The 24,810-nt window shown below is 40.3% G+C and overlaps 2 protein-coding genes across 2 annotated transcripts; both read left to right on the top strand.

The window, feature by feature from the left end:
• The first annotated feature begins 1,778 nt into the window (after nt 1-1,778).
• LOC134438444 (protein SPMIP2) lies at nt 1,779-10,547 on the top strand. The gene is made up of 5 exons (XM_063188019.1): nt 1,779-1,965; nt 2,106-2,335; nt 3,218-3,276; nt 3,691-3,814; nt 10,376-10,547. Exons 1-5 carry the CDS (start codon nt 1,893-1,895, stop codon nt 10,451-10,453), a joined length of 564 nt encoding a protein of 187 aa, XP_063044089.1. The 5' UTR covers nt 1,779-1,892; the 3' UTR covers nt 10,454-10,547.
• Nucleotides 10,548-15,841: 5,294 nt separating this feature from the next.
• Nucleotides 15,842-16,208, top strand: LOC134438890 (ribonuclease-like 3). Its single transcript, XM_063188603.1, has one exon. The coding sequence runs from the start codon at nt 15,846-15,848 to the stop codon at nt 16,182-16,184; it is 339 nt and encodes a 112-aa protein (XP_063044673.1). The 5' UTR covers nt 15,842-15,845; the 3' UTR covers nt 16,185-16,208.
• Nucleotides 16,209-24,810: the final 8,602 nt, after the last annotated feature.

The raw sequence follows: 24,810 nt of genomic DNA, 5'->3' as shown, positions 1-24,810 counted from the left end.
ACACACACACACACACACACACACAGAGGTACAAACACATACACACACCCTCTCTCTCTCTGCCACACACGCAAACACACACACACACACACACACACACACACACACACACACACACACACACACACACACACACACACACACACACACACTCAGCCAGCTCGACAAAATACTGTGGAGCCTCTGCCAGCAATGCTACCCACGCAGCTTCACAAACACTTGCTTTGTGTGTGGAGGGCTGTCCTGACAGAGCTGTGCAAAATGAGTGGACCCAGGGGTTGGTGTCTGTGTCTTTGTATTTTGGAAAACCAAGAATTACACTCTGACAAATGTGCTGCACTGCATCAGCTGGATAAAACGGTTTGAGGACTGATGAGCGAATGTGTAACAGACCTACTCCTCCACCACAGATATAACCATAACCACTAGAGCCCATTGCTGCAGGTCCAGGACATTCAACAATTTTCACTTTTTCCTGCTTTTCTTTGGAGTATATGAAGGTTTACTTATTTATTAATTAATTAATTGATTATTATTTGCAATAGGTCTATTCTGCCCTACAAAGACAAAGTGCAGTAACTTCGACAACATTGAAACTGAGAAAAATGCCTTCAAAGCCTTGATGTTAGCTTGGGTATTGTAGTTACTGCAAATCTGACATAGCAAAATCTCTAAAACAGGGCATATTTGGACCATACAGCTTTGTTAGAAGATAAAGTAGGTGTAATGGAGAAGACCATTTTCAGTCTTAACCAGGGCAGGAATTGTGTGTGCCCTCCCACTTTGGCCTTATGCCCTTGAAAAAAATATCTGCCAAAAGGCCACAGTGGCCTTGATGCCCTCGCCGATGCCTAATTTATAAAATGCATTCAAATTCACGAAATTGCATCTAAGAAACACAAGTTTTCTTGGGGGAGGACCCCAAAACCCCCCAGCCAAAAACATGTCCTCTTTTTTTCTAGCACAAACATCACACTACCCTTCACACTGTCTTGTATTTTGCACTTCATTTGCTCTGAATTAACACCTGCCAGCCTGATGGAGACTGGTTACATTTCAATTTTACTGCTAGAAAAAATGTTTTCATTTATGGCCTTGGTGCCCTGGCTTTTGGCCTTTGTGCCCTTAAAAAAATCACAATTCAAAAGGCCAAGTGGCCTTGCCCCTAAAATTACGAAATTCCGGGCCTGGTCTTAACTCAATTTTGACAAAATATGTAGGCCTAGTTACTGCATTTTGCCTTTGTAGGGCTATTCCCCGTGAGAAAAGAGTTTTCCCAATGGCCACTCGAGGGCGATGAGCACACATTGTGTAGTGAAAGATTCAGTGACAGTCAAACTAGTTGACAGGTAAAACGTGACAAGCCCAATGAATTACAATTTCCAATCTGGATTCCCTTTATATTGCCATTTCAAAACATACAAGCAAGCATATAAACAAGCATATACTAAACTATATGGATTTTTGCTACCTCTCAGCTGACATTTAATAGGCCTACGTTGGAGGTCTAAACCAACTGCGTTAATCAGCAAAATATGCATTGAAACCCCAGTGAGTGAAACAAAATCAAGACAAACATCGCTATTGACAATGATTCACAAGGCTTAATTATTATGTCTGAAATTAAATGCAAACCAGAGGAGGAATACGTTCTCATTTTAAATGCATGGGTCGGTGGTCGAATGAATGACAAATGGAACACCGCGCGGGCTTTTTTGGACCAGGTAGCAGTTGTTCAGCTGCAACAATGACTACTACCATGGCAACGATACGTCCTCTTGTCCAGCGCAGAAGACACACACGCGCACACAACGCATTCCTCTGCGCCTGTCAGTGCGCACTGTGCGCTTTGGAGACCACAGCCTGCTGGTTGTCCAGGGTCAGGAGGAATAATGGCAAAGGTTCTGCCGAACATCAGGTCCAATCCACTCCAATCGACACGTGGACAAAGAATGATATTCACAGGTAACCTACACTATGATTGCGTGGCAAATTAGCCTACATGCAACGCATGACGTGCGTTTTACTTGCCATATGTGTAAATGTTAAATTCAGACACAAACTCCTTGTGTAGGCTACGATTTAACACGATGAACTTATTTTAGGTCCTGACGGAATTGGGGATTATCGGACAAAGCAGTATGACTTCAAGGGATTCATAGGAATTGGTCCGAAATCCCCCGAAAGCACTGGAGACCTTGACTACCTGTTCCGCGCTGCACCTGGTACCCCGCCACAGCTACCGAAGGACCACTATGTCGGCGGAGTGGGCTGGGGTGTGCAGTACTGTGGTGCTATAAACGCCAACGCTCTGCACAGTGCGCACCGATTTAAGGTAGCCTTTTTTGTAAATGTGGGGAAAATGCAAAGTTATGCCTAGGACATAAGGCCTATTAATTGCAATATTTATAGTACTTTCGGGCCGTAAAGAGTTTGCATGGAAGTGGCATATTTGAAGGACCACCTTGATGAGAGGACAGTCAGTCATATTTCATTCTCATTTTGATCAAGAAGTGTGTGGAGAAATGCAATGTTGTAACTGAGGTGATCTGGGCAATTTCGCATTGCGGGGCTCCCACCACCTTCCAGCCAACGCTCAATTTTGGGCATGGGAGGCACAGCACGATTCCGCTGAGCTATATAAATAGCTCAATTGCTATTGATACTCTTAGGCTTTGCGAGGAAGGTTCACTATTTTTCTCTAGTATTTTTTCAATCAAATTCCATAACAAACTTAAACATTATTATTATTATTATTATTATTATTATTATTATTATTATTATTATTATTATTATTATTATTATTATTATTAAGTCTTCTCTCTCAACCTTCTTTAATGAAAAGGTTCTAGCTTTAATTCACTTACATGTAGAAAGAATGTGCATGTCTCCTTAACTTGATCCATGGCTGAAGTGAAAACCTTAACCAAAACGTTAACTATAAGTCGCTTTGGAAAAAGGGTTAGCAAAGTGAAATAATGTGAAAAAGTACAGTACATTAAAGTGTTACTATGCCTTCTGATCAGTAGGTAGGTACAGTAAGTTAATTCTCTGTAAATGTATTACAACTGCCACATGTGAAATTCAAACCATGTACTGAAACAGTCCTAAAACTGTCTTTTTCTTTCTTTCTTTCTTTCTTTCTTTCTTTCTTTCTTTCTTTCTTTCTTTCTTTCTTTCTTTCTTTCTTTCTTTCTTTCTTTCTTTTTTTAAACAGCGAGGGGAATTTAGGACAGCATTGGAGGACAGAATTACTCACAAATACCAGAATCCATGGTATGGCATTCAAACACACACACACACACACACACACACACACACACACACACACACACACACACACACACACACACACACACACACACACACACACACACACAGTGTTAGGGCATGCCCTGGCCTGCCTTTGCAAGCAAACACTCAGAATTACAGAATACACACGCATGCACGCACACACACACACACACACACACACACACACACACACACACACACACACACACACACACACACACACACACACACACACACACACACACATACAGCAGACTAGTGTTTCCTGAAGGCAGTATTGATTACCTGGATGTGCTGATAGAGCCACAGTACTAGCGTGGCCTCTGGAGCACCCTCTGCATCCGCGTCGGCTCCCACATTCATAATTTACTTCCTGTTTGTTTCTTCTACACACAGGTTTGTGCCACCTCTCTACCTGGACAGGCAGGACGCAGGCGCCCGAGGACGCCTGGCTTGGACCAACAGCCTCTACGAGGACTACTGCAAGCAGGAGAACCGGGACTTCCTGCTGAATAAAAGGGTAAGGCCCAGTGGCGTGCACAGACATTTTGGGGGCAGGTGCTGAAGGGGGGCGGGGGTGCATGTGGAACTTCCAACTGTCTAGGCTATAGAGGCTAAATTACATTGAGGAATTTTCTCTCATGCGTTTGATTGTGACACATGTTTAGATTATCATGGCAACATGGGCCACAGTACATTGTGACAAAAAACTGAAAACTTTTTTTTTTTAATCAAAAAGGGCATTTTTTCCAGTAGGGCAAAGGGGCCGGTGCTTGAGCACCACCGTATCCCTGTCTGTGTACACCTATGGTAAGGCCTGGAGAACACAAGGGTTCCGCGCCATTCTAGCTCCTCTCATCCTTTTCCTGTGGCCTCTGGCGTTGTGCTTTTGAGGCTCGACGTCACTGATGGTCTGAGTTTTCATGTAAGATCTTCCAAAAACATAATAGAGATGTCTTTCTCACATTTGCAATCCTGATGTTGAGTGCGAGAATAGAAAAAGAAAAATCCAAAAGCAGCTCTGTGCTGGTTTGACAGCTGGGAAACTTAATTGTTTTCTGCAAGGTCAGGCAACACACAGGCTTGAAGCCAGAGGCCTCAGATAATATAAGGACAGAAGTAGCTAGGATCAGTTTCAGCCCATGATAACAGAATATAGCCTTCTTCACATCGAATTTGCTGGCCCTGCTGGAGGAAACAAAACACCAGTGGACTTGTGTGTGTGCTGACTTGCTTACAGACAAACCCCCACTCAGAGCAATGTGCAAGGTTTTTATACAACAAATGGAAATAATCGTGGTGGGCCGTTATCGGCGTTAACGTGCTGCGATAATGTGAGACTCTTGTCGCGCGATAAAGAAAATATCGCACGTTAATCTATTCTCAAAATATAGGTTTGGAGTTTGGGTATGCACGTCACCATAGCGTTTAATTGACAGACGCTTTTAGACTGTGCTCCAGTCGCTTCTCCTCTCTCCACCTGTTGTTTCAGCAGACCTACAAAATATGAAGTGTTTGCATGCTGAAAACATTAATCTCTCTGCCGTGGTAGTTGTTGTTTGAGTGCTTTTTCATAAGTGGTAGACTGAGTGGTACGTTATTGTTTGAGGTGAAGCATAGAGAGACGTTGTTGTGTGTGAGTAGCTACCAGCCCGACATTGCATAGAATAGGCTACATAAACAACTTCCAGAAATCTTGCCTGTGCTATAATTGCAAAACATTCCGTGTGATAGTCCTATGCATTTTGAAGATTGTCAAACTGAAACTGTCAATATCTACTCTCGCTGAATGTTTGTGTTGCAATCGCGCACATTTGCGATTCAGTGAGATCTTCTCATGTCCAACGGTAATAAACCTCGCGGTTGTCGCGCTTGACTTTTTTTTTTGCAAACTGAATTCATGTCGAGTTGTAACTCATCTGGCATTCTAACTCTGAGAACAACTGTCAAATCGCCGTGTGCCAGTGCTGTAGGTTCTAGATAGGCATATCAGAGAGAGTTTATGGGTAATACGAGAGAGGAATCTCGCTACTTTTTCCGGGTGGTACTGTCCACTAAGTGGCGCCATCCAGACAGCGCAGAGGAGCGCCAAGGAGCGCAGAGGCTGTTGAAATGAATGGGGTCGCATGGAGCTCAACCACGATGCTGCCATTGCTTTGGGAGAGAATTGGTATCATCGTTTCATTTTATTTTTCCAAAAGGCAGGATAGATTATCCTTTCAAATAGCAGTTAGTTTGAATGTTTAAACTTGCTGGATCTTTGTAAAATACGTCTTTATTGTCAATATGACGTCACGAGTGGCTTCACACACTGCGTTTAGATTGGTCGGCCGGCTGCATTGCTGTGATCACGACGACCGTAAAGCAATTTTGTTAGCAAGATGCTAGCGGAGCCTGACTCATAAATGCCAACGCTGTAGGAAATCAGAAGGACATACTTCCCAGGTTATTGTACATTTCATTGAAATCCACATTGGTTTCTCAGAACTTACAGTAATATTGTCAAGTTTCAGCAGACAGCGAGCACAATTGTCAGTTATTAGCGCCAGCCTTATGAGCTCTGCTGTCTCGACAGCGCTCCCTAGGTGAACTGCAGGCACGGGTTTGAGGGCGAGATTCAACACTGTATGTAAACCCACTGTGGGCATATCCAGTAGCCTGGCTCTGCTGAGGGCTGCTGTGCCTACTACGCGCAGAGCTCCTCCCTCTCTTAAAGGAGCCGCTGCTCCTTTTAACAGTCAGTGGCAGATTCTCTCTCTCTCTCTCTCTCTCTCTCTCTCTCTCTCTCTCTCTCTCTCTCTCTCTCTCTCTCTCTCTCTCTCTCTCTCCCCATTAGAAATGCTGAATTGTTGAGGTAACTTTTTTTAAAATAGCCTAAATGTTTGATAGATTTATCTGTAACTTATTTGCCTCTACAATTTATAGCGCTTCATTTAGAAATTTCACTATCTTATGATGCTTCCTAAAATATTAGACACACTTTACACATATTGCTGTGATTTTGTCATCTCCAAGTATCAACATGGCCATTTTTTGAAGATGAGATGCATTTTGGTCTAATGCGCCATCTGTCTTAAGAAACCCGAAGGTTTTTTTCGCTATCGTGCCTATTCTGAATGAGCCATTTTGATATAGATTAATCTAGATTAATCTAGATTAATTTCATAATTACAGTGAGATTAATCTAGATTAAAAAAATTAATCTATGCCCACCCCTAATATTAATAGATAATAGATATTAAGATACAATATATACAGTATGTAGATGATGAATGAACATGTGTTTGTAGTGCGTCTCATTAAGAAAAATGTAACCCCAGCACATGGATGGCTGCCATGCAACTATGTAAACAATGTGCTACTATGTATGAGTACACATTTCGCAAGAGCGGCCATGAGCTGTTAAAGCGATATGCGAATGGTGCATGTTTAAAGAAGTGACACCATGTGAGACCATGTTTGCAGGCCAGCAGGGGGTAAGGTAATCTCTCAACCCCTTCTAATGTTTCACTGATTCTTGAGAAAGTGGCTAAAACAGGTTGTAATGTTGACAGAAAAAAACAAAGTGAATTACAAAATTATATGGTATATCCTCGTAGACTAAGGTCTTGGCTTTTCAGAAATGCACAAGGCCAATCTCCCCATTATGTATTTTTTTCAGAAATCAGGCTTTTCTCCGATCATACCTTGTTTTTTGTCAACACCGTCAGACACAATTAAAAGTTATTAAAATTGTATTGATTTGGTTGCATATGTATCTGGAGTTTTTAAGTGATTATGTGTATTTTTTGGTTCACACATATGCCTTTAAATGTTGAAAATTCACTTTTGTTCTATTTTAATACTGTTTCATGTGTTCTAATTTTAAAATATGTACCGTCATACGATGCTTACTTAACGCCTAAATACAACAAACATTTTTTTGTAATTTCACAAATATTCGTGTAGGCTTAAATTGGCTATTACTTTGATATTTCAACAACTCCTAAGGAAAATGTTGTAAGCACATTCCTTTAAAATGTCCAAAACTCCTTCTTACGGTGGTGACTTAAGAACTGACAGTGGTGACAGTAATCTGAGAGTGGTGAAAGTGGCCTAATTAGTACCTGCATTTAGCAAAATAAATAGCCCTCTCAAGTCAATGGCATCTTGCATAAACACTTTATTTTTGTGTGTGCACAGTATGAGCATGTGTTTTTACTTCATTAGTTAGATTATCTAGGAAGTAAGCCACGGGTTGTTGAAAATGTGGTAAAAACAGCTTTTAAGTTGTTCAAATCCAAAATATAGAGGTGTATCATCATAGATGTAGGTCTTGGCTGTGCAGTGAATGCATTGGCCAAGCTCCCCATGTTTAACATTTTTCATAAAATGGGCTCTTTCTTGTTTTGTCAACAGCGGCAGACAGAATTAGAAGTAAAAACACATGTTTACTGTATTAAAGTGAATTACTTTAACAATTAAACATAACTGTAGATACTTATTGTATGCATATTCTTAAAACATGTCAAAAACACGTAAAACATGTGTTTTTTGGTGAACTCCATCAGATGTCACCACCGTCAGGTTTTCTGACAAAAAAACCTCCAAATGCACCTCAGTGGTGGCTAGAGTATCATTTTGGATCACAATTATTACTAACATGCCTAGTAATGTTTCATTAACCAGCACAATTTAGTATAATATGGAACAACATGATGAGCAGAACAAAATCTGACTGTGGTGACATCTGACGGTGTGAGACAAAAAAGCACTCTTTTAAATATTATGCATTGTTTGTTCACATTAGCCATTTCATTTTCGCTCTGTTTCTTGGGTGCTTCATACCTTTTCTGAAAAAAAATATATTTATTAACATTAATGTAATACAATACTATTAAAACCCCCGACGGTGTTGACAGTTTATGGTTGGGACAGTACCAGTGTCCAAACAAATTAACAAATTGAGGACAAAATAATAAACTTACAGGAGCTTCAGTGATGGTGAAGTAGGCAGTAGAGCTAAAGGTTTGAAAAGGGGTCCTCAGTAATGAAAATTACCTTGTGCATACCTGATTTTATTGTCTTTTAGAAAAAATCTGACGGTGGTGACCAATATGCTGGACACATTTTGAGCAATCAGTAAATAATAGTAAATATTGTTTTACATCCACTATGTGCACATCTGTAGAACCACTTTAATATGGTCTTCCACATCATGGTGATATTGTTCAATTCTGTTAGTGATTTTTGTATTTTAAGTCAATTGAAATGATGATGCCAGTCCTTGGGACAGGCGTTTTTACAGGGTGTGGACAGGTTTATAGCCATGAAAAGTAATAAAATTACACTTAAATATTTCAAACAAAAATGTATTCGTGTGACAGACCCCTTGGCCATTACCTGGGTTCATTTTGTTTGTGAAAATTTAGTTGATTTTCAACAGAATTAATATTTTACTGCAGGGACATGTTTTTGCCAAACTTTCAAGAATCAGTGGTTTACTAACACATCCAACACTGGCTGTGCACTTAGACTCACAGCAGGGGATACAGAGCACTCCCTGCTTCGGTGTGTGTGTGTGTGTGTGTGCGTGTGTGCGTGCATGCATGTGTGTGTGGGCGGCGCGCACGCGCGCGCGCGTGTGTGTGTGTCTGTGTGTGTGTGTGTCTGTGTGTGGGTGTGTGTGCATGCATGCATGCATTTGTTCTGATGTAGGCCTACTTGATGTACTTGTTTCTTGTTCTGATGTACTTGAACTCAGTCGTAAAGATGAGTAGGAAAGCAGTCAAGAGGGTTCACATATCTTATATTAATTCCCTTATATTATTAAACCTTATAGTCCTGGACCTGGCCTGTAAACCCGCCTGCAATTTGGAGTTAGGGCAGTTTCTTACTGGAACTGAGGCTCCGTTTACAGTCATTCATTTCACCATTTCGTTGTGTCGTGTCTTGCAAATTATTTACATTACTCACAAAGTTTCTGTCCTCTCAATAAAAACCTAATCTGTCACCTATGATGTCGTTTTCCAGTATTTTGATGTAAAAGGACAGTGCATCCGCGATAGAAACGATATAGAAACTGATTAATGTAAAATTAGCCTAAATTGGTGGGTAGACATTAAAAATCACAAAGGTGCTTGTCCATGATAGTGCCACGATTTTCAGTTAAATGCACATGCCCATACATCAATTCTGAACTCTTTGCGATTAATTTACAAAGTATTTCTGACCATTATCTAGGCAACATTTGGGATTGTGACCTTAAAAGGTGATTGCCAAGGTCAAAGGTGCTATTCCGAAGAATGTCAATAGACTTTCATTGTAAAAATGAAAAGCAAATTCGCTTTTCTTGAAATGAATACACCTTTGTCAAATGAAATGTAGCGAATTCATTCAGCACTCAAAACCCCCTGTTATCCTATATACTGTACCAACATGAACTAATCAAAGTATGTAGAACTATACAGTCTTACTGCACAAGTAGGCTAGGTCTTGATGCTATGAAATTAGGCTATGTAACAATCACTAGCAGTTGGATTTTTTGTAGGACTATCATTACTGTATTTGTGTGTATGTTCACTTTCTCACATGAACCATTGGGCAGTCATGGGTAAGCGTTTAGGGCGTCAGACTTGCATCCCAAAGGTTGACGGTCTGACTCCCAACCCGCCAGGTTGGCGGGGGGAGTAATTAACCATCCTCCTCGCATGACTGAGGTACCCTGAGCTGGTACTGTCCCGCCGCACTGCTCCTTGGGGGTGACATTGGGGGCTGCCCCCTTGCACGTGTGTGGCATGAATGCAATTTCGTTGCGTGCAGTGAGCACTGTGTGCTGTGCCCCAATGACAATGGGTGTTTGAGTTTCCCAGTTGGGCTGTCATGAACCCCAGACGTCAGCCTCCAGTGTGTGTGTGTGTGTGTGTGTGTGTTTGTGTGTGTGTGTGTATACTCGAAATTCTCGCTAAAGATCCAAAATTTGTTTTCATGAGTACTCTAATAAAGCCTGTTTTTTGTGGTAGATGTAGCAGTATGCTTTTAAAAATGGTACTGATCTGACTGCCGACATCTCTCTCTCTCTCTCTCTCTCTCTCTCTCACAGAGACGCTACATCCAGAGGAAGGAGATGAGTTCATCTCGGCCCAACAGTACGCTCCCACAGATCCGCATCAGTAGATAGGGAGAGAAAACGCCATGTGGTCCGCACTCACAATGAAGGCCAATGTGTAGGAATCAAACAATCAGCTTAATAAACATCCCCTTGTGTGTTTAAGCTCTGACTTGACAGGATTTCAAATGAATAGCGCAGTGGCAATGGTGGGCCTTTACACCTTTGGTCCCGCAAACATTACGTCTGATCTTATTGCGGTTTCGGTATTTCTTGTAGTTTGGTAACAGCGCTTCAACACAGTTCGATGCTGAAATCTGTGCACAATTATTTAGATCCGGATCTTTTGTACACACAATTGATATTATGATATGACCCGTTCCTATGCTATCTTTTAAAGGATAACTGCGGTATTTTCAACATTAAGTCTCATTTCCGAGTTGTCTGCAATGTTCTAGAACTCCCCTCACCGTTTTTTTGATGTTTACTGCTGTCTCGGGTATTTGCCAAATTTTGATTCATCCCAACCTGCTTCAGAATGGCAAGTCGCCTGCATGTCCGACCACGTCCTTAAAAACACCAAAAACGTACATTTTCAAAAATGAATTTTCAGACAACTCGGAAATGAGGCTTAATGTTGAAAATACCGCAGTTATCCTTTAATGGTATGCAGAAGAAAGTGAAGAAAGGGACATTTGTGGAATATTCAATGTTGACATGTATGGATGGTTTGCATCCACTTGAGGAAGAATTCTCCCATCCTGCTTTGCTGACAGCATACCCTGAAAACCACAAGTAGCCATTAGCTGGGAACATACTATACATGGATTTCAATTTTACAAACAACAATCAGAGGTTGAAGATTGTGCAGCCAGGGGTGCACAACCGAGGGTGTTTAGGTTAAACCCAAAGGTTAAACCCATGTATCAATTTTACAAACATTTGGGTCATTCTCCCAGAAACGTACATTTCCTGCCAAGGCACACTTTGTTGACTTAAATGTGTACAAGCCAAATAAATTCTAAAATCAGTCACATGGATGTATTATTGGAGTTAATGGGAGTTAATCCTTTCCCCACTCTCTACACAGCCACAAAATGGTAAATTGAGCCAGCAGGTAAATTGGGCTGGATGAGCATTGAGTGTTTCATCTCTTTTAACTCTACTGACCAATCACCACATACTGTATGTACTTAAATTGTTGCAACATTACTGTATCTATTTTAAGTTATTAGAATGGCATTATACCTTTGTGATGGGCAGAGCATGGCCCTTGCAGAGCAAGGCCCGATTATAGTAATCTCTAAGTCCTGTTTCTTTATTATTGGTCATGTGCAGGGCAGTAAAATAGAAAATGGATCTCCTCCTAGGCCTTCCGAGATAGAGACACCATTCAAACACTAAAACGACCGGCTCGGCTTGGAGCTTGCGTACACTAATAGGCTTGTCTGTGTCTCTTGTCGTTTTCCCGTTTTTGGTGATTTTGTGAAAGCCTGGGTCCCCATTGAAAACTATGGTGGAACCTTCATGAACCAAAGTTCCGCCACTCTAGAGATTAGAGTGTAGGAGGCTTTTTCGGTCATAAAACATCAACACTTTCACCTAGAAGTTTAGTTGATGCGTTGTTAGCGAGCTCTATGGGATGTCTCCAAATTGTCAAAGTTTCATCTCCCAACTCCCAATACTTTTTTAAATGGCAGGTTTGTAAAAAAAACAGGCCTGGGTCTATGGAGAATCCCAGTCTTTCCAAAAATGCATTTTTCAAGAGATCAGCGCATGTCCCACACAGAGGTCCATTTGTGCCTGAACCATTTAACCTATACACTTCATTCAAAGACTGTTAGAGAGATCACAAGCATGACTCCGATCTGTGAAAAGGACACGTGCCAACTCCTTTTAGTTTTTTTTACAACGATGTTGTAAAGACAAAAAACTCATTCTCATTCTCTCCCCTGTTTAAGGCTCAATACTAACTGTCAGTTGCGAGCAGGTGCAAGCAGCCATTCTAGAAGTCTATTGTTCAGCTCTTCAATGCAATGTGATATAGTCTTGCTGGACTGTGCATGACAGCTAGCTGCTTGGCATAATGGGAATGCATGCTGCTGGATTAGAGATATGGAGGTTGGGGGTTTGAACCCCAGTCAAAGCCATGTTGATTTTCAAAATTATATCATATGCAGTGTTCCTTGGCCAACTTAAAATGCCATGTATGTCATTTAGTATGGATGGCAAATGTGCTGAATTACAGATATGGAGGTTGGGGGTTCGAACCCCAGTCGAAGTCATGTTGATTTTCAAAATTATATCATATGCACTGTTCCTTGGCCAACTTAAAATGCCATGTATGTCATTTAGTATGAATGGCAAATGTGCTGAATTACAGATATGGAGGTTGGGGGTTCGAACCCCAGTCGAAGCCATGTTGATTTTCAAAATTATATCATATGCAGTGTTCCTTGGCCAACTTAAAATGCCATGTATGTCATTTTAGCATCAATGCCAAATGTGCTGAATTACAGATATGGAGGTTGGGGGTTCGAACCCCAGTCAAAGCCATGTTGATTTTCAAAATGATATCATATGCAGTGTTCCTTAGCCAACTTCAAATATCATGTATTGTATGTCATTTAATATCAATGGCAAATGTGCTGAATTAGGGATATGGGGGTTGGAGGTTCGAACCCCAGTCGAAGCCATGTTGATTTTCAAAATGATATCATATGCAGTGTTCCTCAGCCAACTTCAAATATCATGTATTGTATGTCATTTAATATCAATGGCAAAGGGGTTGGATTACAGATATGGAGGTTGTGAGTTCTAATCCCGCTCGAAGCCATGTTGATTTTCAAAATTATATCATATGCAGTGTTCCTTAGCCAACTTAAAATACCATGTATGTCATTTAGTATATCCCCAAAACGCAGAGCTACAACACTTTCAAGATGGCTGAATCCAAGATGGCTGAATTGTTTGGCCCATAACTTCTGACTGGGTGGATGGAGTTTTTCCAAGATTTCTTTTAGCTTTGTTTTCTCAATAGTACTTTGTTTCATCTCTGCCCCAAAAGGCAAGCCCGCTTCCAGCATTTTCTGTGAGAATGCATTTCTAGTTTTGCTTGACTTCTTGTGTAATTCTATTTTTTTCATTGAAATGAATAGGGGGTCCATTTTATCTCACCTCTTTTTTATTTTCAGCCAGGAAGGCACACCTGACTCTAAAACTGGAATAAATGTATAATTAATATAGGCCTATGAAATTGTTTTATCATCAAGTAGATTATTGGTGACTCTGTGCAAACTACCTACATATATGGAATTTATTCATGTTCTTCCTTACATTTCATCAGTCCTTCCAAAGTGGCCCAATTTACCTGAATGCATGCATACCTTAAAGGGGCACTAGGTAGGATGATGTCATTTGCGTGGCGCCCGTAGGATGCCTGTCTCAAAATCTACACGTATTGAAAAAATGCTGTTCAAATTAACTCGCTGTGAGACTGTTTTTCATCACGGAATGCCAGCAGTTGATACAAATCTGAATACGGTATGTAAAGCAATGTTTCAAATAAAAAGTGTTCCCCATGATACTCATTCGGCCCGACGCTGTGAAAACTTGCTTGTGGGTTTTTGTGACAGCGGACCGTGGAAGCGGCCGCGAGAGCAATAGTTCACTTACTAATGACTCGCAAAAGCATCGCTTGACTCGGAACCGTGATTAGTTAAACTTTTAATCCTACCTGGAGCTCCTTTAAATTCACTCACAGTATGGAAATTCAAAGTTTACCCTAGTAGGCGCCATCAGAAATTCTCTAAGCTATGAGATAGGCATCTCTCATTGGCTCCCATTATAGCCCCGTTGGCGAACGCAGCCAAGTAAAAGATGAATGGGAGCCTATTGGGCTAAATGGCTCAGCAGGGATTTGTGACGGTTCTGTTCTCTGGTTTGTAAAGATGTGTGCACATTCTGTACCTTATCATAGAAGTTGTATTAGAAGTGAAGTTAAAGGTTCCTGACATGGCTTTGTTCTCCCAAAGACGTGTTAGTTTTGTCCTGCAACACGCTAGCATTCGGCTAATACCTGCTGGCTGAGGAATCTCTGCGACTATTCACGACCAGAGCTGACGAGAGACGTACTCTGACTGATCCTAGCAGAAACATCTACGGTCACACACCTCAAAACCCCCCACCGCCGTCCAAAATGTTAATTGAAGGTGCCCAAATTCAGCACAGTCATTTCCTTTACGCAATGTACACATGCCGCTTTTCCACCACCTTAAATGCAATAAATAACAGGTGTCCGCAACAATCCTAACATAATTTAAACACATCGACTTCTGAAGTCAGACTTAAAACTACAAAACAAATGGCGTAGTGCCGTAAAGTCGATTGTCACGTGTTATGTCATTGCTATAGTTGAAATAAGGGTCATTTTCACGAATCTAACACTTGACAAGATGCAAACGTGTTGGCAAATGCTTTCACTTACTCATATCTATCGAACGCGACTCCATTGTTTCCAGGGAAAAAATCACACGGGCAGATAGTTCTATGAGAAGCGTACAGCCCCATTGGCACCCATTCATTATTTACTTGGCTGCGATAACATAGCTGCAGTGCCACTCCTGGCCACACCAGCTAGTGGTCGTTCTTGTACAAGATTCCATTTTCTTTGGCGCCATCATCACAGGCTCAGGCAATGGTAATATGTGCACATCTAACAATACATTTCAGAGATACAAAACTGCATGGGGACATCTAGTGGTCACAGAGTAGCGAGCATGCAGGCCTAGATACAGTATTTATTCTCGTCAGGGCAACTGAGGTGATTGGCCTGCATTTGTCTGGTTTCATTTCAGACAAGCACGCATCCCTTACCTTGGCTGAACCCACTGACCCTGCCTGCAACCCTAGCTGTTAGTAAATCCAAATGTGATGGGAATAATTGAAAGAGTCATAGAAAAGGGGGGCGCACCTTGCATCAATTTTTCTTTATTTTGTGCAAAATAAAGAAAAATTGATGCAAGGTGCGCCCCCCTTTTCTTTGATTCTAAGTATTTATTTGGGACAGCACCCTTAAAAGTTATCAAGAAACCTGAGTGAAGCCTGCTACCCTGCCATATTTTTATTCATTGTTTCACACTTAGAACATTAACAACAATTGATTTGTCTGTCTTGGTTTTTGATCATGGTCACGAATTGCTGACTTTTAGAAGCAACAGTATTGCAGGTGATTTAAGTGCAGAGGGATTTTTGGACCACAGTAGCACTAGTGGCCCTGGCAGTCCACATGCCAGAGAAATATGAAAAGGATATTGGCCCCAGAAAGACGGCTTGTATAAGAATCCCGAAATATGTAGATCTCCAAATGATGATAAAACAACTTGACTCCAAACTTGAGCCAAAGCTAAAGCTAAGCTGAGATGCTGGTCTGGTCTGATTGTGATGACTTTGAATAGTTTCCCTGATGAGGATGCAAAGCCTGCTGCTTCCCCTGCTGCCCCTTGCAGCTGCGGCCCAGAGGGCTCAGGGCCAGACACCAGAGGTCAAGGAGCGCTACAACAAGCTTGTCAAACAGCACATCAACGGCAACATGAACGAGTACATCTGCGACCGTGAGATAAGCACGCGCAAGATCACGCAGACAGGCAGCAACGACTGCAAGGAGACCAACACCTTCATCCAGGCCTCCTCTCAGCTGGTGACGCGCATCTGCGGAGATGCAGGGACACACTACCGTGACAATCTGTTCAAGAGCAACCAGCCCTTTCCCATCGTAATCTGCAAGCACACTGGAGGATGGTGATACCCCAAGTGTACATATCTGGGCAAAAAGAGTACTTGCTACATCGCCATTGCCTGCGTAGATGGCTGGCCAGTACACTACGGCGATGATGACCTGGTCATCTTCCAGTGATGTGATTTATTGATGTATTATATTGATGTATTGTCACCATATTGCTACACTGTAAAAAAATGCCAGTTGAAATTACGGCAAAAAACTGTCAAATTGCAACAGTCAGTGACCGTAAAATGTAAAACAGTTTATCTCTGTACTAAATATGGCAAGCCACTATTTAGTCAAAAAGCGCTACATAACTTTATTTTTGACAGGTGTCATATGTAGAAAATACTGGACTGTTCTCTGTAAACGAAGATATTGGAAAATACCGTTAAGTGAGATGAAGTAGTCAAGAAACGGTACATAATTTTATTTTTCACTGGTGTCAATATGTAGAAAATACTGAACTGTTCACTGAAAAGAAAATATTGGAAAATACCGTTAAGTGAAGATGAAGTAGTCAAGAAACGGTACATGACTTTATTTTTCACTGGTGTACACATATGTACACAGCAAATTTGCCAGAGTTCGATTGATCAGAGTTAGACTGGTGTTCAGCCAAAATCTAAACATCAAGAGTTGCAGCAACACTACAGAGTGTTATTTGACTCCTCTGGATCCGAGTTGTTGAGCTAAGAGAGCTAGAGAGTTAATGTTTAACTCCCTTGAGAGTTATGAAAAACATGCCTCCCCAATTTTCAAATGTTTTGGCAACATGAGCAGCCATTTTTGTTGAGTCCCCTATAAGTGAACCAAACTCAATCATCTGTTAGTGAACCAAATTGTGAACCAACAGACAAAGAACTCTGTTCTGCTTTTCTTCACATTGTGTATACTACAAAAAGTAGGTGCTCTTTCTGGTCGTGTTAGGCTTTTTGTCCTCTTTTAGTCCAATAGATCTCTTGTGATTGCACTTGTTCCAGGTGTAACTTGTCAAACCACTGATAGGCTGGTTGTAACAGGCAGAGTTTGATGTCAACACAAACTAATTGACACGGTAAACCTCTTCAAAATTCAGAATATCTTTTTTTGCATTCCTCCTACCCAACAGAAAGCAATGGAGGTTATAATGAATTGAATATTAATTACTCCACAGAAAACATATTGCCTGTCTGCTTGGCTCCAGGTGCCTCCACGTTGTAGATTTGACAACAATGAAGCTGGCAACTGAATAAACTGTGCAACAGTTAAGGACTGCAAATGGCAACAGTTTGCACATTTTGCAGTAATTCACTGTAACTTATTATTTATCCGGTAACAGCCTACAGTTTAGCCTCATTTAATGTGTAAAATATACCTATAGGCTAGTATAATCTGAAAAAGTCTACCTGGGACAGTAATCCCTTGAGCTCTTAGAAGTAGCCCAGTCTATTTGAAACTGTCATTCTACCCCATCCGAATCAATCTATCAATCAATTCCTGACCTCACCTGAGTGCTAAGGGCTGTCATGCAATGATTAACTTACTGCCTGCACCTGCCAAATGCTTCATCACTCGGGTCACATGGTTCACTTGAACATGTATTTAAACAGGGACTGTTGCATTGTACTGCTCACTGGTTGCTAGCTAGCTAGCTGGCTGGCTGGCTGTAAGGCCGGCTGGCCGGCTGCTGGCCTGCCCTCACCTGGCCGGCCCGGCTAGCAGGTCACGTTGTAAGGGTGGCTGCATGGTGGCTTGCTAACTAGCTTGTTTGGTGGCTTGCTAACTAGCTTGTTTGTTAGCTTGCTTGCCCCGCTAGCTTTGGCCTTCATTTTCCTTAAGGTTATTTTCAGGCCTTTTTTAAATAAAGAATGGATTTGCATACCCTTCATTGATGATACTAGACTGGTCCACCTGCCTGCACTAGACAATCTGGCAATTGGGCATTTATTTAGGTATCTAATTAAGTTGATGTTTATTGGACTCCAATGAGTAGAATCAGTCTAATCAGTTGTCTGTGATTGCAACTCTATAATTGGACTCACCTGAGTATAATCAGTCCAATCAGTTGTCTGATTGTAACTCTATAATTGAACTCACCTGAATATAATCTGTCCAATCTGTTTTGGCAACCACTGCTGCCATAATTGTACCGTAAAATGTAAAAATAAATAGTACCGTTATTTATTTAACGGTAGGCTTTGGCAACCACTGCTGCCATAATCTTACCGTAAAATGTAAAAAGGAAATATACCGTTATTTGTTTTAAGGTAGACTTTGGCAACCACTGCTGCCAGCAATTTTCCGTAAAAACAACAGTTCTTTTTTTACTGTGTACACCATTTCTGTGATTCTCATTACGAATTGGTTTGTCATTTTATTCCCACCAGCTACAACAAAATATCCACAATACTTTTGACTATAAACATTCCAAAAAGACTAAAAAAGAAAACATTTAATCGCTTTTAGCTTTAGTACCAAGATGAAAGTAAGACGAGACAAAAACAATTCAATTTGAAAATAATGGGCTAAATTTACACACAGTGATAAATTAGATGAAGGTTTTTCCCCCAATAATATTAAACGTGATAGCATTTCTAGTACTGTTTGTTTCTTTACAGACTGATTTCATGTCAGTTGCACTATTTTCACACACCATTTCTGCAATTTTCAGTTTGTCAATAGGAGTTTGTCAATACATATGTTGTGCACGTTGTGAATGATTTTTGTGAGGATTGGACCATCCATATGGGATTTATAATCAAAACACATGTGGGGTCATTTATGACCCTGAGAGGATCCATGAGATACTCAACATGTCCACTGTTGTTGTAATTCTCAAACTCTAGTTTTTGTATTTTGTGTCTTGGGGCAGGCCATGGCCAGCAGTCCTACAATATTCATAATATAAACATTTATAGTATTAAAATATAATATATTATATAAATAAATAGGGCATCCCTGCGATAGCCAGCCAAGCATATTGTGAGGGCACCCAGGTAGCACATGATGAGAATATGAAATGGAAGTCATCCTGATGAACAAAAAGGGAGGAAATAAGTAATCAGTGTAGAAATCAATAGCGTTTTTTAGAATTTTCCTTATTATATGGCTGTACAAAGGCTCAAGCATCAGTTGAATCATTTATTTGCTCTAATGCATATGGAAGACACATTTTCACAGCTACAATGTCCAGAAAAAGTTTCAGAGAAATTTTGAGTGTGCATAAGCTTATATGTTTGAGACATGGTTTTGTCTGTGCAAATTACCATATTCTCTGATCTTGTGAGTACCCTAAAGTTTTATTGCAGAAATATCATCTATGGACCTAATGGATAGAATTTAGCTTGGTTTCACTTTGAGCAATTTTCATAATTAGCATAAACATACTGTATTATTATGGTAAGTGAATAGGCTAAAAAATGTCAATTATAGATATCACCATGAAACTTTTTCAGTTGATTACTGATGACGAGAGAAGAAAAATTATGTATTGGATGTTTTTTGTATTTTGATGTTTACATACAGTATGCAAATGAAGGCATACATCATACTTAGCATATAGCCTACGTATGTAAGTTTGACTACTTTTTAGCAAAACAATAAAATGTTCAAATTCACATTTTTTTGCTTTAGATGAGGGACAAGTATGTGCAAGATGTTAATAAATTTGAATGAACCCCAAAAAATAATTATATAGTGGTATTTCTATATAAACTCCTTGGTTGGGGTCATAAATGACCCCGCTCGGTCAGATTAGTCGCAAAAACAGGCTTGTCGCTTGAGGGTTAAAAGTGAGCAGAGAATTCAAACGGGCCAAGATCAAACAGTTGATTTACCAGCAGCAGCCAAAAATAGAGGAGGGTCAACTGCTGCTTCAGTTTGCACCCTGAACTTACATTAAACACGTCTTCTGTGTGTGTGTGTGTGTGTGTGTGTGTGTGTGTGTGTGTGTGTGTGTGTGTGTGTGTGTGTGTGTGTGTGTGTGTGTGTGTGTGTGTGTGTGTGTGTGTATGTTTGTGTGTGCGTGCCTGCGTGCGAATGTAGCCCCCATTTTGTACTACACACTCACACGCATGCGCACATCAATAAAACCACAAGTCTACCACATATACACGGTTGGAACATACAGTCTTGAATCTAAGTCTGTTTGTGGCAGTGAACAGTTAGTGTGACACCTCAAGGACGCAGGATCACAAATAGTTGATGGTGTTAATGCTGATGAATTCATCCACTGATTGCAGAGAGCAACATGAACTGCAGCAAATGTAAGCATTTAAAAATGTATTACAAACTGGAGTTGTTTTTAAGTTCTGTAATTAAACAAATCACTTAACATATTTGTTAGAACAAACTGAAGTTAATTAAGGTGAAAAGTGTGTATTAGCCTACTCAGTTGTCTTTGTTCTTCAAATGTAAAAAATGATAAGCAGTTCTCCTGACAGGAGATATGTTGGTACAGTGTCAGTATCTACACAATATGTTACAGCACACGGTTTTCCTTGGTATCATTTGTGTTATTAGTATGTACTGTACTGTACAGTATGCCTGTATGACTATATACAGTGGAGCACTTTTTTAAGGACACAGCCTCATTCATATTATGGCTATATACATTTAGATCAGGAGTGTAAAAACATAGGGCCCGGAGGCCGGAGGCGGCCCGAGAGATGGTTTAAAATACGGCCCCAGACCGTATTAAAACAAACAAAAAAAGCTGAGAAGAAAATATATATATATCTGAAAAGAAGCAAATATCTAGCCCATAACAAAGGTGATGTATAGGGTCTCTGAGGCGTCAGGTTTTCAATACTTGACAAAGAATTTGCCTTTTTCGCTTGTCAATTACAGGCAATGCTCCTGATGTACCTGCTGGCAACCACCTTGAAATGACTGAATAGCAATGTGATTGCGATATGATTTTTTCCCCCCAATATTTCGCGATTACGTTACTGGTCTGGCTCATTTGATATCAAATTGACTGTATGTGGCCCCTGAACTGAAATGGGTTTGACACCCCTGTTTTAGATAGTGTAAAGCAGGGGTCGGGAACCTATGTCGGGACCTGTGTCGGGAACCATCTTATCCAGACCCCGGTATAATTGTAATGTTATGCAGTTTCACACGAAGTAGGACATGTTTTGTGAAGGAATTTCAATTACATTTGCTGAATAATTAAGTTATATTTTCAGGGGACCTATTGAAGGTGGGGTCTGTTGTGAAGGTGGCCACCTTCAATATAGGCCTGAAGTGCAGGGGTAAATCTTGGTTTGTGTTCATAGTATGGCCTTCGGAGGACTTTATAAAATTTGAAGTGGCCCTCGAATGAAAACGGTTCCCAACCCCTGGACTAAAGTGTTTTGATTACCTTTTGAATACAATGAATAGCATGGTTGAGACTAAACTAGGCTACTATGGTAAATCATTTTGAAAAAGAACTTGGGTTCATTGATTTTTAATAAAACCGTCCCTCGCTACATGGGCTACAGCTTTAGATAAAGCCATCTGTAATTTTATGCAAACCATGTTAAGCTACTGTCCAAATGTGATATATGTACATATCACGTTTGGAAAATTTTGCATTGCTGCATTTATACGCAGGTGGAAACGACAGCACTGAACAACCCTGCACATGGGCAGATGGAAACGTATTCATTCCTATCCTATTCTGTCTGGGTGAGGCACTGATATTATCTGTAGTGCTGAACGTCTATCTATTATGTACCAGGGAAACCAGAAGAACAATCCGATTGTGCCTCAGTAAGTACCTTAACATCACATAAACACGCCTGTAAAACACAAGGATATTTTTTTTCTTTATTTTTTAAATGCTACATTAATCAGTATGTGTAATTTCAGTATATGTAATTTAACATAAACAAATAAGCATCTCTATCTAGTATGCATTCAGTTTATTCTCAAATGACCAAACACCATACTAAATGTTCGTACAGTACATTCAGTGTGTATCATGGTAATAGTGGTCAGAAGACAGGTAAGTTATTTTATACACACTGTGGATAAAAAAAAATGGATGACCCAGGATACATTAAATGAGAAATATTTACAAGATTTGTAATTTATTGTTCTTAGGGATAGCCCCTTGAAATAAAATACTTCATTTTTAAAGGGGTGCCCAATCCAAAATGTTGATATTGCACTTTTAAGAATGAAAGAGCATTTTGCCCTTCTTTTCGCTTCCTCTCTACTTCATATGACGTGCACACTGTACACTTTGTACACTTTTCCACTCTGTTCACTGAGACGCATAATGGAAACTCTGAACATTGCGGTGTGTAATAACATCTAGGTCTACCGTATATGTTTGGCAGGAGCTCGGCTCTTAAGATGCTTTTACCCACCAGTGGGCACTGGGGGAGAAGATGGGGACATTCAGGATGATGAAGTAGGAACACGAATATCAATATTTTTTTTATATTTTCATTCAGTTCTAAATTGTTTAACACATTACTGTCTGTGGCTACTGGCAGCTAACCAGTAGGCTCTTGAAATTGCTTTGTGTTCATCAGAATGTCATGAATTCATACTGTAGCATTACAATGAATAGTTTACTTTACGATTGCTGTCCACATACAGTATTTCATGTATTTTCTTTTATTAGACATGTTTTCAGATTAAAAGACCTTTTCAATTTTCACCTTTTGGCCAATTTCTATTTCTGAGTATCGTCGCCACGTGTCAAAAATGCTTGAAGAATGTAGCTAATGTGTGTTTTTTCTGTGTTTACTAGCAGAGTGAAGAGGACGATGTGCAATACTCCGCACTCAACTTTCAAAAGAAACAGACTACAGACCGTGGCAGTCTTCAGGTCCAAAACAGCGAGACTACAGACGCACGAGACCAGGCTGATGAACAACATGGCGAAGAGCCAACATTGGATTACACAAGACCAAAACAAGAGCAGAGCATATACTCTGATGTCAAAAGTTTTGGGTGGGAATAATATCTCTACAAATTAGAGATGCACCGGATCCAAGATCCGGTTCCGGATCCGGCAGGATAATAGGGTTTTTCACAGGATCCGGGTCCGGCAGGATCTTAAGCAGTGGATCCGGTATCCGGTAGGATCCTAAAAATCAGGATCTGGTGCATCTAGTTTTTACGTAGCCTAGGCTTTTCAGTCAGTCTTTCACAACCCCAATCGCTGCATGGAGTGAAAGCCCTTTGGAAGCGGCCGTTGCAGGCAGTGTGGCAGTAAGCCAATGAGTCTAAAAAATAGTTTGAGCCAACGTAATAAAAAGGGCCCGCGTGTTCGAGTAGGCTATGTGTTTCAAACCTTTCGTAGGATCCAGTATCCAGTTCCAGATCCGGCAGGATCTTAAGCAGTGGATCCGGTATCCGGCAGGATCCTAAAAATCAGGATCCGGTGCATCTCTACTACAAATATTTAACTCTCTTCAAACATACCCTTGAAACTCCTCACACTCAATCTGAAATGAAATGGAGGCCGGACATCCACTGTTGTGAGCTCTGGAATATTATCCTGCTTTGAGTAAACTCAGCATGACCATTTAATATTAATTTGGAAACATCAACGTCTACTTAAATTTATAGTATGACTCGAGCTTTTTTCACATTTTCTTAAAATGTTTTGCTTCCTCCTTAAATTTTCTTCATTTCACTATCATATATCGTATGTGTGTTCTCTTGTTTGAGCACTATTTGTTAAATACTGTCCAATTTTTCATTTCATTATGACATTTGATTGTCTCTAAGAAATGTCTTAATATGTTCATCCTATTGAAGTAGTGTTATACTGTAAAGAAATGATCTTGACTAAAAACAGTTGATGTCTTTATGTTATATTCAAAATGAGATTATTATTTTTATTGTCTATTGTTTATTATTTATTATATGACTTGAGGCAAAGGCAACAAAAGTTTAAACTAGTGTGTAATGAAAATACTTGAATTCTTGGTGAGGTATGTTAAGACATAGCTGATCAAAGTAGATAATATAGCTGTGTTGCTTGCCTTTGTCTCCTCTATAATTTCTCTGGCATTCTATTACTGTAAACTGCATCCTGAGTTGGTGTTATATAGCCAGTTAGTGTTATATGGTACGGACGTGTATCATATGTTATGTGTCACTTCACAGTTCAATCAGAAAAGGAACAGCTGTGACATTTGAAGATGTAAAAAATGTGCAGACACAAAGAATAACTGAAAACATCTTTACATTTCATTCATTAAAACTATTGAACTATTGTCTAGAATGACAAATTGTGCCAACAGATTGGTCTCAAATCCATCCAAGTCACCTAGAGTATGCCAGACAGTTAGTTTGAGCATGTGTTTTGCTGTATTTTTTATTCAATTACATGATAAACGGTACATGTACAACAATGCAATTAAATATTGGTGTTTAATGGTTTGTTGAAGTGGATGTTTGAGTCCAAACTTCTAACCTAAAGTGATAGCTTACATCCATTGGCTGTGTCTCAGAGATATGAGATAATTACTTGTCTAACCTACTTATTTGCTCTCTGTGGCAGCCATGGCCTAATGGTTAGGGAGTTGGTCTTTAAATTAGAAGGTTGCACGTTCGAATATCACCCTCACTTCTCTCAACACCTCTTTCCATGGCTGAAGTGCCCATGAGCAAGGCACCTGACATAACATTGCTCCAGGGACGGTAATCAAAACCCTGT

Source organism: Engraulis encrasicolus, chromosome 22, assembly GCF_034702125.1.
Source record: "Engraulis encrasicolus isolate BLACKSEA-1 chromosome 22, IST_EnEncr_1.0, whole genome shotgun sequence".
Taxonomy (NCBI): domain Eukaryota; kingdom Metazoa; phylum Chordata; class Actinopteri; order Clupeiformes; family Engraulidae; genus Engraulis; species Engraulis encrasicolus.
Note: the sequence above shows the minus strand (reverse complement) of the source record. Positions and strands in the feature narration are given on the sequence as shown.